The sequence below is a fragment of the Heterocephalus glaber genome, unplaced genomic scaffold (genome assembly GCF_053883595.1).
Source record: "Heterocephalus glaber isolate CG9 unplaced genomic scaffold, H.glaber_assembly_v1.0 deba00001687, whole genome shotgun sequence".
Lineage (NCBI taxonomy): Eukaryota > Metazoa > Chordata > Mammalia > Rodentia > Bathyergidae > Heterocephalus > Heterocephalus glaber.
In genome coordinates, this window is record NW_028258412.1 from 20,598,478 (window position 1) to 20,611,965 (window position 13,488).

The 13,488-nt window shown below is 50.6% G+C and overlaps 1 protein-coding gene across 21 annotated transcripts in view; it reads right to left on the bottom strand.

Moving 5' to 3' along the window:
* Cux2 (cut like homeobox 2) overlaps window positions 1-13,488 on the bottom strand; it is a 236,897-nt gene that overhangs the window by 38,889 nt on the left and 184,520 nt on the right. For 20 of the 21 annotated variants that reach the window (XM_087198186.1, XM_087198184.1, XM_021257477.2 and 17 more), the window contains one exon: window positions 12,362-12,440. In XM_087198186.1, coding sequence (XP_087054312.1) covers window positions 12,362-12,440 — 79 coding nt within the window. Of the gene's footprint in view, window positions 1-12,361; window positions 12,441-13,488 lie in introns of those variants that run through there. The other variant, XM_087198188.1, reaches the window with a different exon arrangement.

Genomic DNA, 13,488 nt, shown 5'->3' on the forward strand with positions numbered 1-13,488 from the left:
GACCTTGGACTCCGGCCTCCAGAGCCAGGAAGGTGTCTCTCTCTCTCTTTTTTGTTTTTGGTACCAGGGATCAAACTCAGGTCCTTGGGCTTTCGAGGCAGGTGGTGGCACCACTGAGCTAAATCCCCGGCCCTGGGAAGGTGTCTCTTGATCAAGCCTGGGCTCTGTTGTTTTGCTGTGGGCCCAGGCTGCCCGCAGTTGCATCCCCTGAGCTCCTGTCAGCCTGGTATGGTGACTGCCATGGATCCTGCTGCATTCTGTGCTGCCACCCGGCCTTCCTCCCTTGTGCTGCCTGGGGTCAGACCTGCACCCTGAGCTCCTCCTGCTCCCTCCCTTTCTCCTCCCACTCTCTGCAGGCGAACGCCAGCCTGGTGTCTGTTCCCAGAGGGCCCACCAGCACATGCCGCTACTTCACCACTCAGTCTCAGCTTTCAGCCTGTAAGATGGGGACAAACACTGCTCTGAGCAGGTGACCCGGGAGCTGAGACAGAGGAGCTGGTGGGGAGAGCAGGGAGGAGTTGGGGGAAGAGCCCGAGTGGAAGGACTCCGTGCAAAGTGCTGTAGTGTTTCGGGGTGTGATCTCAGAGCCTGGTGGCTGGAAGGAGTTGGGCAGGAAGATCCCAAAGCCTGCCCTTGAGAATGTGGCCTGGGACACCACTGATCCTCAGGGCCTTGGGGAGTGACTTCCTGCTATGTGAAAGGTGGTGGGGAGTGACGGGTGCTATGCCAAAGGTGGGCTGTAGAGGGTGCTCAACAGGAGGCCATTGCAATGGTCCAGGCAGCCCAGGGAGGAGGCACTGGTTCAGCAGTTAGACAGGAAGCACTGGTGGCATGGAGTCACCATGCTGGGTCCAACAGGGTTCCCCCAAGTCTGCGCCCATCTGGAACTTCAGAAAGTGAGCTTAGGTGGAAACTGGGCTTTTGTAGATATGGTCAGGTTACAGCGGGTTACACTGGAGTAGGGTGGACCCTGGTCCCATGGCCAGGGTCCTTAGAGAGGGGGACACCCAGGGACATAGACACAGCCACAGGGAGATGGAGGCATCAGAACCGGGGAGCACCAAGTCTGCCACAGCCACCAGAGGTTGGGGAGAGGCCTGGCCAGCTTCTTTCTCAGCACCTCTAGGACCCACCTGCACCAACTTGTTTGGCTTCTGGCTTCTTGACTGCAGACCAGGAGGGTAAATTTCCCTTCTCACCTGGCTGGAAGTAAATTCTTTTTGTTTTTTGAGACAGGGTCTCACTTTGTAGTGCAAGGTGGTCTTGAACTCACTATGTAGCTCAGGCTGGCCTCAAACTCACAGCAATCTTCCTGCCTCAGCCTCCCAGATGCTGGGATCATAGGCATGTGCCACCGCACCTGGCAGGGTGGCTGGAGGTAAATTGGGACAGCAGCCTTAGGAAACTACTGCTGTGTTTTGGAGGCTGGAAGTCTGAAAGCCAGGTGCGGGCAGAGCTGCACTGTCACGCAGGCTCCAGGGGAGAATCCGGCCTTTCTTCCAGCTTCCGGGTCTCTTCTGCTGGCAGCTGTGTTCCTCTGTCTCGCCTCCATCATCACTTGTCTCATGGGCTTTTCCTCTCTACCCCCTCCACATTTTTCTTCCTCCTGGTACTGGAGATCGAGCCCAGGGCCTTCACCATGGGCTACATACACCATTGGCCGCTTTTTAATTTTTCATTTTGAGGCAGGGTCTTGCTAAGTCCCTAAGTTGCCTGGGCCGGGCTCAAGCTCACCGTCTTCCTGCCTCAGGCTCCCAGAGCACCGGGACTGCTGACGTGCTCCACCAGGCCCAGTCCCTCTCCTCTTCTCACACTAGTCATCATGGATCAATAGCCACGCTAAAGCCCTCACTGTAACTTGAATAGATCCTGTGAAGACCTGCGCAAATGAGGTTCCATTCACAGGTACTGGTGGTGAGGACTTCAACCTATCTTTTTGGGGACACAATTCAACCCAAGGCACTTGGCAACAGTCTGGATACAAACTGTGAGAGAGGCAGGAAGCAGGTCCTCACTCAAGTCTAAGCTGCTTCCCTCCTGTTGTACCCATTTCCATTTCTTCTGTCTTCCAGGGAGAAGAGCCCAATCCATGAAGAGGCAGCACGTGCTGGGCTCAGGTCTTCCAGCATTTCCTTTCTCTCCTACTGCTGAGCAATCGGGCTGTGGCTGATTCAGGCCCCTGCCCTGAGAAGCACAATGCAATGGATATCCTGTCCTTCTCTGGGTGTTTTCCACTCTTAGCTTACTCCCCTAGCACACAGAGCAGGTTCCTAGAGGTGCCCCCCATACTTGGGAATGAAGCCGGGACCTCTGCATTGGGCTACGGCCCCATCCCTTTTTAATTTTGAGACAGGGTCTTGCTGCATTGCTCAGGTTGGACTTGAACTCGTGATCTCCTGCCTCAGCTTCCCAGAGAGCTGGGATTACAGTTATGTGCCACTATGCCCAGCTGGGTGCCTAGGTCACATGGGTAACTCCCTTTTTACCTCAAAAAAGAGCTTCCCTGAGCCACCCTGTTGGGGAGTTGGGGGTTTCAATAAGAAAAACATCATCAGCATGCAGCCAACTGGAGGATTCTGTGACTCCATGCAGTAGAGGCTGTAGGGTGGCCAGCAAACCCAGGGCTTCCCCTTCACTTGGTCCAGTGGTATTATCCAGTGCACCAGCTAAATGTCACTGACTGCTCTTGTGGACACAAATTGAAAGAGAGAGAAAGGACAACAGAAATCTTTAAACTGGTTGGAAGAGGTTTCTCAGAGGACCTGGCAGGGACAGGGGCCAGAGGGCAGTTGTGTGCATTTCAAGTCTTCACTACCCCTCCCTGGATCAGCTGTGGCTCTTCACATGGCAGGTACTCAATAAACGTGAGTTGTCAGAGAACAAGGAAGTTAGTAGGGCCCTGGGTGTGAGGCCCTCAGCGGGTAGGGGTGTCTCAGATACCATTTCCTGACCCCCAGGGCCTGGGCTTCAGGGGAGAACAGAGGCCGCAGAGAGAAAAGGGATGGAATCTAGAGACTGAAGATGCCTGCTGCAGGCTCTGCTGATGGAAGAAGACCTCCCAGGAAGATGTGATACTTCCTGCAGAGCTGGGAACTCAAGGAATGGATTCTCTCTGGTTCCTCCAGGAGCCAGCCCTGCCAACATTTTGATTTCAGCCCAGTGAGACTCACTGTGGACTTCTGACCTCCAGAGCTGTGATAATAAATGTGTGTGGTTTTAAGCCACTGGGTTCAAGGTCCTTGTTACAGCAGCCACAGGAAACTAAGAATCTCTAATACACTCACCGAGTCATGTTTATTGAGCATCTACTAAATGCCAGGCACAATTTCTTCAACTGTCTAATAGCTCGTGAGTGCCTTCTGTGTGGCAGGGGACAGGGCAGTGGCGAGAGGAGATCCCTGCCCTCTCAGGTCTGGCAGGCTACTGGGAAAAGATGGACAAAGGAGAAATGTGGCCGCGGCAGGGTTGGGGCTGAAAGAGGGAGGGAGGCTAGGCATGCGTCATAGTCAGACTGGTCAGGGAAGACTTCTCTGAAGTGATGAAACCTGAGCAGGGCCTGAAAGAATGAGGGCACCCACGGGGGATGAGAGAGAGAGAGAGAGAGAAGTTCCAGACACAGGAAACATCCAGAGGAACAGCTCAAGTCAGTCTGGGAGGATGGGCGCCCAGCCTGACCCATCTCCCCTGGGGCTATTGTCCCAGAAACATGACCTCGCTGGATCCCCATACCACTGGCCACTTTTACAGATGCCGATGTGGACTCAGGAGGCTGGCAATGCCCAGGCGAGTCCAGGGCCAGTGTCCCCTTCCGTCCCTGGGGCCTGGTCTGGGTCAGGGGGTTGGGTTCGGAGTGGGCTCCAGTCCCCAAACATGAGTTTCTGGTTTTCACCCCCCAAACCACAGCAGCAACCCACCCTTGAGCAGATGGGGCACAGGGCAGGTGAGATGTCACCCAGTATCTTGAGCCAGGAGCTCAGAGGAACTTAACTCCTTGTGCACATGCACTGGACACTTTGCCTATATTTCTATCTCATTAATCATCGAAACAAGCACTTGAGATACTGCCATCACCCTTGTTTTCCAGGTGAGAAAGTGGTTTCCCAGGAAAGAGTTAGGGAAGCCACTTGTTCAAAGTCCCTGAGAAAGAAAAAGGTAGCACTGGATTCGCACACAGGCCTTTCCCTAGCCATTCACACATTCTGCCATACCCATATTCTCCTCTCAAAAGATGACCAGCCAGGGGCCGGGGATTTAGCTCAGTGGTTCCGCCGCCTGCCTTACAAGTGCAAGGTCCTGAGTTCGATCCCTGGTACCAAAAAAAAAAAAAAAAAAAAAAAGATGAACAGCCTGATGCTTGTCTTAGCACATCTTCTGAAATCTGATATCCTCTACTGCCTCAAGCTTTTTAAGTATCGACGTGAACTACAAATGAGAAATTCGATACCATGAAGTTTGGTCTCATACAAAATCATTTAAAGTATTGTATAAAATTACTTTGAATGCATGTGTATAAAAAAATACACATTCATGAAACATACATGAATTCTGTGTTTAGACTTGGGCTCTATCCCTAAGATAGTTCATTATATACATGCAAACATTTTCAAACCTGAAAAATACCCTGAAATCTGCAATACTTCTAGACCCAAACATTCCAGATGAGGGATATTCAATGTGTGTTTTGTTTCCCTGTTGTAAATAGAAAACTGGGATCTCATATCATAAATTGAAGGTGTTTCAACCATAAAAATAAACCCAAAGCCGAGTGTGGTGGCACATGCCTGTCACCCCAGCCACTTGGGAGGCTAAGATGGGACAATCACTTGAGGCCAGGGGTTCAAGGCCAGGCTGGGTAAGGTGGTGAGACCCTGTCTCAAAACAAAATGAAACAAAACAACAGAAAACCACAAGGAATAAAAAACAAACAAAAACTCCCAAGAAATTCGCTGCTGTTAAATTCTGCAGGGTACTGAAGACATTCTCGCCCCTGACTGCAGAGCTTGCTTTACCTGCAACAAGTATACAACGACACCACCCGTCATGGCCCCACTGTGTTCACAGTCCAAGTTTTGTGCCCCTGATATTAGGGGACCCTCCTTGGAGAAACTCTGGGTGCTGCCCAGCCTTTGATGGCCAGAATGGCCTGTGTCTCCTCCAGCATCGGGCTGGCCTTACATCCCGGTGTCCCGGCGTCAGGAGAGGTGACAGAGCATTCACACAACTCCCCTGGAGCTCGCAGCCCAGGTATCTGCCCGGCGAGCACATGTACTGAAACTTTCCAGCCCACACTCGGGGCGACCAGAGTTGCTGCCCAGAGACACGAGCCAGTGGATTTTATTGCCCCACATCCTTTTGCAACTGATAGTCTACACATAGACAAGGGCATCAAGAGCCCAGTGACCTGAAATCCACCCTGGATTTATGGTTTTTGTGTTTTTTTGGTACTGGGGATCGAACTCGGGACCTTGCACTTGCGAGGCAGGCAGCGGAACCACTGAGCTAAACCCCCAGCCCCACCCTGGATTTATAAAAACCGAAGATAGGGACCCCCAACTTGAAGTGTTGGAATATTTGAACATGACGCACCTTTGATGAGTTGAAAACAGTGCAGACGGGAAGGTCAAATATGAAGGCCGAGAGGCGGCAGGTCCTGACAGGCAGGGGAAGGGGGCTGGGGGACAGGGAGAGGCTTTATCTCACAACCGGCTGCCTGCTCTTTATGCATATGCTGCTTAACCAAACGACTAATCCATCTTGGTTACATGGGATTGGAACCCCTGGAGAACACGGACGAAGGATTTAGAACACGTTAATGCCACACCAGGCTTTCCAAAACCACCGTCTATTCCTTCTGCCGCCGCTAGCTGATGCTGGTGGTGTTTTTAAAAACATCGAGGTGGGAGGAGGAGGCTGGGATGGAGGAAAAGCAGTTCAGTCCTCCCACTCTGTCCATGTGAGGGAAAGTGCCATTCGGAGCTTTTTAAGGAAAGCTGGAGCCGGAAGGCTGTCCGAGAAGCTGTTTAGAAACACATATATGCAGAAGTATGCATGCGCCCCTCCAAAATATCTCCGAGACAGAAGCCTGCTCCCATCTGGGCCCGAGCTACGCGCCCGCGTGGGTGGGAGGCTCAGGCTACTGACAGTGGCAGCGAGACTAACTCTGATCCTTTAGTCTTAACTTTCTGATAGCAGATGGGGTGCGGAGCCCTTGCATGTAGGCCGGAGCCATGCGCCCACCCACTCCTTTCCTCCTGCCATGGCCAGAGCTGGCTGGCTTAGGGGGTGTCCTGGGTTGAACAAAGGCAGAGGGGCCAAAAAGGAGGTCCTTCCTTCCTGGCGCTGGGTACTGAAGGTAATAACAATAATACCAACAGCAATAATAATAGCAGTGGCAGCTGCTGAGGCTATGTACTCTTCACTTCGCTGACCCCTGCCAGAGGATCCAGGAGCCACGTTTGCTTTTCCAGAGAAGGAAATGGAGGCTCAGAGAGGTACAGTCAGTTGCACAAGGCCCTCCAGAGACAGGACTCAGACCTATGTGCATTATAGTCACATGAGTGCCCACACGCTGAGCTGCACTGGAAGTCCTGAGGAGGGCAGGGAGGATGTCTGTGTTTTTCAACATTGTGTTCCTGTTGTTGCACATGGCACCTGATACACAGCAGGTGCGCAATACTGTTTGCATGATTTGGCTGGGGGCAACAACTGTGCCAGGTGCCATGCTCACTGAGCCAGGTCAATGGCCGTATACGAAATTAGGAAAGATCATTATGTGCATTGTACACGTGGGAAAATTGAGGCCTGGAAAAGTCAAGTGTGCATGGGAAGCAAAATGTCTGAATGAGGACTGGCCCAGTGTTACAGGTGGCATCTCAGGCTTAGGGCCCTGTTCCCCTTTCCTCCGTCCCCCAAGTTTGTTTTTTTTTTGGTATCGGGGATTGAACTCAGGTCCTTGTGCTTGCGCAGCAGGCGGCAAAACCACTGAGCTAAATCCCCGGCCCCTGTCCCCCAAGTTTGGAGCCCCTTGTTCCCCCTCTGCCAGGCACCACGGCTCTGGAGCCCAGGGCCAGAGGGAGCAGGAGTTCCTGGCCAGTGAAGGCCACATTGCTCTTCCTGCCTCTCAGCACAGACCCCAACCCCCACCCGGTCCCTCTCAGTGGCAGCAGGGACCCTGTCCCTGTGGTTGTGGGTCTGTGGAGTTGAGTCCCCAGAGGCTTTGTTGTTCAAACTCCCTGGATTTTAAAAATTCTGCAACTGGGGTAGCGGTCAGGAGCTGGCTGTCCTGTCTCTGCCGTGTGACCTCGGGTGGGTGGCTTGACCTGAGCCTGCCCTTCCTCAGCGGATCACACAGGAAGAAGCACCCAGAGGGGCACAGCAGGATGGTACCTCAGCCTTCTGAACCAAGTTCCAGGCCACCCTCTCTGAGGCCCTGCCCCCAGCCATTGTCCTCAGAGCCTGTTCTCTTCTGTGTGTTCTGCTTGTCTGCTTTTGGGTCAGGGTCCTTGTGGGTCCCCAACTGAGTTTCCATAGTGCTTGGCTTGAAGTAGGTGTCAGGACCGGGCAAGGCCACAGCAGCAGTGCCCGCCCTCCTGTTTGGTCGAGAACAGTCCTGTCCTGGGTGCCAGTGCATAGGAGCTGCTTTCCCTAACCCACTCTCTAACCCCGAGCTCCCCGAGGCAGTCAGGCTTGGGCAGGTGGCCTTGAGGAGAGGGTGGTACTGGCGGAGGGGATGGGGAGGGAATGTGCCTTCCCAAGTCACCACTGTCTTTAGGAAAATCTGACATCATTAAGCTTTCCCTTTTTTATGCACCGAAACTATCTTATGAGGGGTGGGGATGTAGCTCAGTGGCAGCACACTTGCCTAGCATGTGCAAGGCCCTGGGTTCAATCCCTAGTACTGAAAACAAGAACCGAAACTTTATGCTAGGTGTTGTGGTGCATGTCTGTAATTCCAGCACTCTGGGAGGCTGAGGCAGGAGGATTTCATGTTCGAGCCTGAGCAATTTAGTGAGACCCTGTCTCAAAACAAAATAAAGGGCTGGGGATGTAGTTCTCTGCAGAGGTTCAACCAAAACCCAAACCCAAACCCAGCAAAAAACAGAACAAAACAAAACAAAAACTCATTTACGTTATCCTCTGGTGTCCCATAATCCCAACAGGACTACCTGAGCAGAGGCACAAGTGGCGGGGGGGGGGGGAGGGGGGGAGGGGAGAGGGATAGTGAAAAGGCAGAGAAGGCAGACTACAGTTTCTAATTATACAAAAATCTAAATAACTACACGTGGAGGTGGCTCAGCCACTAGATGGCGCTAGAATTAGTTATTTGGGACAAAAAGCTAGATACTTAACCGCCTTCATTATTTCCATCAAAATCTATCTCAGATGGTTTGGATTTAAATTTTTAAAAACTAAGACAAGGAAAGTACTCAAAAAATTTCTATAACATTGAGGTGAGAAAGCCTTTAAAAAACAAGACACATGAATCAGAAGCCATAAAGCAAAGATTTGGTAAGATTCTCTATTTCTTCAAATGATTCTTGAATACTTGCTATGTTCTATATACGAGACATTATCACAAAGGTAAAAAACAAAAGGCAAACTAGGGGAGAAGACATGAAATGTGCACCAGCACAAAGGTAAATATCCTTAATATACAAAGAGCATCTACAAATCAACAAGAAAATGATTTACCCTCTGACAGAAAGGACATACAAATCAGTGACTTACAAAAGAATAAACAGAAGTGGCTCATAACATATGAGAAGATATTTAGTAGATGAGCAAATAAAGGAGCAAAAACGAGAGAAAAATAGTCCCATTTTTTCTGACCACTGATCATGGGTTTGTGGCCAATACGTCACTACAGCATATTTTCTTCCCAAGTTTTCTTCCTTGTCCTCAGGTCTAAAGAGCAGTGCCAATAAGCTACATCCCCTGAGCACCCAGAAGCCCAGTGTCCGGCAGGGGCTCAGTAAGTTTCAATATGGCCACACGAGAGACTGTTAGCCAAGACAAACCAAAGTCCCTAGGACCTGTGACCTCCCAGGGAAGTAAGGATGCTCTCGTGGCTCAGGGATGCAGGACACAAAGCGCTCCAGGCAGAGTCAGCAGCTGTTTGGGAAAAGGACACAGGGAAAAGACCAGGGGCAAAAGCCTCAGTAAATTGTTTTTCTAGTGGATTACTTTCTTCTAATATTTCTGTGTATGTGTATATATATATATATATATATTTTGGTATTGGGGATTGAACTTGGGACCTTGAGCTTGCGCGTATTCGAGTATTTCTGGTTATTCTGAGGTTGACAGTGTGTATCTGCTACTTTTATAATTGGGGAGACAAATATGGAAACCCTAAACATGGTAAAGCACTTTTGCTGCTCCACAGACTCAGGAACCCTCTTGCCTGCATTCCCCCCGCATCCCTGACAGTTGGCAGAACCTCATGTAGTTCACGGCAGGTGCCTGTACCTCTTAGGTCCTGATGTCATCGGGCTCTGGGTTATTCAACCCTGCTAAATGCGATCGGGCGCAAAGTACTGAATCCTTGCGTTGACTGATGAGCAGGTCCGATCATTACCCCTCTTCTAAAGCCGAGAGTTCAGAGAGGTTAAGATCCCTGGCCTAGGCCACACAGCTCAGAACACTAAGCCGAGTGTCCCACTCAGTAGTGCCCGATGCTGCAGTGTGCCCACGCAACCACCCTGCTGGCTGCCTTGACTCCCCAAAGAAGGAGCAGGGCTGGAAACACCTGCCAGAAATCGTACAATCCTGCATCAGATCTCACACCAAAGAAAAGCAGAAAAAACCCATTTTGGGGCACTCACCTCTCGCTTCTCATCTCCTCAGCAGTGTTCCTCTGCCTGCCCTCTCACTTGCTCTTTCTTTGTCTTTTCCTTTTTTCTCCCTGTCTTTTAACTAATCACTCAGTTAACAAGTTAGCGTTCTGAAGCTCGGGTCGGTACCTAGTGACTCTATGTGCGCGATAAAGAAATCAGCCGTCACCAATACAGAAGTCAGAGGGGTTTAAATCAAATCTTCCTCCACAACAATGACATTAATTATGCTTTTAACACGTTTTACTGCTTTTTTTCTCACTTCACGCCACATCTGTGTGAACAATATCCAAAAGATTTACGGTTTTCTTTCGTAATTACAGACATACAGGCTGCACACTTATCAAAATACTTGCTGAGCAATCAGGCTATATCCCATTCTCTGCCAAAGATTTGTGTTGGCAGCAGTCATTCAAAACAAAAATGTTGAATCAGGACTTGTGTGTGGCTTTGGGGGTGTGTGTGGGGGGAGAATTTCAACAAATAATTTTCCTGTCAAGAAATACACTAACAGGGGCACGCATATCCCATCCTTGCCCGTTTTTCAGGCGTGGTATTTTTAGGGTGGGGGTTGGGGCGGCAGGGGGCGGGGGGCAGCAAGCAGGGCTGCTCTGAGCACCAAAAACGCATCTGACATTTGGTTCTTGTGTCTGAGGATAAAATTTAATGAGAACAAAAATATGTCTTCCTAATTCCCCTAAGAAATCATTAAAACATTTTGTTATTCTTAAATGTCTCGAAAATGAATTAGAGCCCCTAAAGGGGCTGTTTGTGTGGTACGTCTCCATCAGTTAAGGCTCCTCATTCTCTAACTCGGTGACAGCTGGGGACATCCCCCCGCCCCTCCATTTCTGGGGAGGAGAGCTGGGAAATCAGACACACAAGTCAGCACAGGCTTGGAGTGACCTCGGCGCTCCCAGGCTTTGGGGAGAGGGGAGAGGGCACCAGGGAAAGCTCCTCGCCAGTCTCTGGGGGTTCTCAGGGTCCTTGGCTGGCCCTGTGCCTGTGTTTCAGCATCCTGGAGTCCAAAAGGATGCAGTTTCCCTAGGGATCCTGCAATGAAGCCTCGCATCTGATGGGCTGTAGCCCTTCCCGCTGTTCCCTGTGTCTGTTGGCCCCTACACCCCAAGCTCTAAACTGCTGGCATGGCCCTGGGTTTGTGATGGCAGCTTAGGTGAGCTATGGTCTGGTCATCTATGTCCTCCGTCACCAGAACATGAACTTCTGAGCACTGGCCTCCTGTTCCCCGGTCAGGAGATGGGAATGTGGCAGGAGATGGGCTCTGTGAGAAAAGGGAAACTTCACAGGTGTACAACGTCCCCATGTACCCTAAGTGTACCACCAGATGTCCCCAAAGTGACAACACTTCTGCGAACTGTACCCAGACTGAGCAACAGCACTTCCTACAGCACCAGGCAATTTTTTCCCCAATGGATGTAAAGTTCACATAACATAAAATTTATTGTTTTAAAGTGAACAACTCAGTGACATTTAGTAAACTCACAATGTTCTGCCACGTCTATTTAGCTCCAGATCGCTTTTTTTCTTTTCAAGGTACTGGGAATTGAACCCAGGGCCTCTGCACAGAGCTACATCTCCAACCCTTTTCTTATTTTTAAATTTTGAGACAAGGTCTTGCTAAGTCGCCAAGTTGTCCAAGCTGGGCTCGAATCTGCAATTCTCCTGCCTCGCCCTACCACAGTGCTGCGATTACAGGTGTGGGTCACAAGGCCCAGCTCTAGTTCCAGAACATTTTTATCTCCCCAAAAGGAAACTCATTTGCATCAAGCAGTTGCTCCCCAATTCCTGTCCCCCCAACCCCTGCAATGGCCAAATCGCTTTTCATCCCTACAGATTCACCTTTTCTGGATGTTCCTATAAATGGAATCATGTTCTCGGTGGCCTTTTGTATCTGACTTCTTCCATTTGGCACCATGTTCTTTGAGGTTACCCAGTTGTAGCGTGGATCAGCACCTCATTCCTTGTCATGGCCGAATAATATTGCTCAGCATGGAGACCACATTTTAAAGCTCCATTACCCCTGCTGAACGTGGGGGTGCTTCCCTTTGGGCCACTGTGAGCACTGCCAACAGACAGCCTCTGGCCTGTCTGTGTGTTTTCTGGAAATGGGGCCATCCAGTATGCACTCTTCTGGGCCTGGCTTTCCTTCGATAGCAAGTTCTGAGGAAGCCTGAGTCACTCTGGGGAGACTTGGTAGCTGCCCCTCTAGTCTCCCTGCTGACAGAGAGCAATGGCACCTTCTGTCACTTGCAGCCATGGTTTGGGGGTTCCGATGATTAGACATTTGGTGGGATACCTCATCAGAAGCCCCCACAGTGGGTACCTGGTTAATGTCGGAAGGCGGTGGGGGTGTCACAGCAGAGGGGTGTGGCCCCCAGCCCCGGAGTGCCTGGCCTCACCTGGAAGCCCAGGTCTGTCCCAGATCCCGCTTCAGGAAGCCCCTGTGAGCCTGCTCATGGCAGGTCCTTGTTGGTAATTATTCACTTATGGAGCCAAGTGTTTCTTACCTGGTGCTTCAATTAATTGCTTGTAAACACTCAGAAAAGCCGCCTCCGCCTCCTGACTTCTCTTACTAAGGGCCACCACCTTTGGAAACAAGAGAAAGTGTCACGTGTAGCCACAGCATCTGGGGCTGCAAGCAAATCATTTCCTACCTGCACAAACATGGGATGGGGAAGGGGAAATGAAGGTTACAAGTCTGGCTTCAGAAGATAGGAACTGAGTTCAAAGCCCAGCTCCACTGTGTGTAGGCTGTGTGACCCTGGGTAAGCCACTGTCTCTCTCTGATCCTTAGTATTCTCATCTGTAAAATGGGGAGCACACAATAGGACCTACCTCCTAGGCCTGTTGTGGGGATTAAATGAAGCTGCCTGTAAGTGCTGAACACAGTAATGGTACAAAGTGGGTTATTAACAGTGATTATTAATTTTCTTCTTATTAAAGGGAATGCTGGAAGTTCAAATACATGTATTTTGGGAGAAACTGGGACATGGCTAGGAATATTTCTTGCTATGGAAAAATGAAAGAGGAATTGAAAGACATCAAACAACTTCAGCAAATGGTGGAATGACAGGGTTATATAAAGATGGCTTCCAGTATACTGAAAGCGCTGGACTGATGCTTCCTAACTGAACAGATGAATGGATGGCAGGATGGCCCAGTGGTGAGGGGCTGTCACTAGAGGGGGCCGTCGTTCTGTTGGTCATGGATCTTCCTTGTTCTGTGATGAGACCCCAGGAGACGCTGGTGACAAGACACATTGTCCTGCGAAGTGCGGACTCTCGAAGGGCCTGGGTGCTGCTGGTAACTGGGGCTCAGCACCGTCTCACACCGACCTCTCAGAGGAAGCCGAGAAAAGAGCTCAACACAGTTTGTTGAGTGCACAAATCCAAGTGGATCGAAGCAGCTCTAGGTCCCGACTGTGACACCATCTTGGGGCTTATCTTTATTCTCACCCGCGGGGGCTCTTTCTGAGTCAGCTCAGGAAGGCGGGTAACTGAGGCACAGGTCCTGGAGTTGGCCATTTGGGTTCACATTCCAGCTCCACCACTTACTATGTCTGTGTCTTTGGGAAGAAAGGTCACTTAAACCTCTGTGCCTCTATTTCCCCATTTGTAAAGTAGAGATCATACAA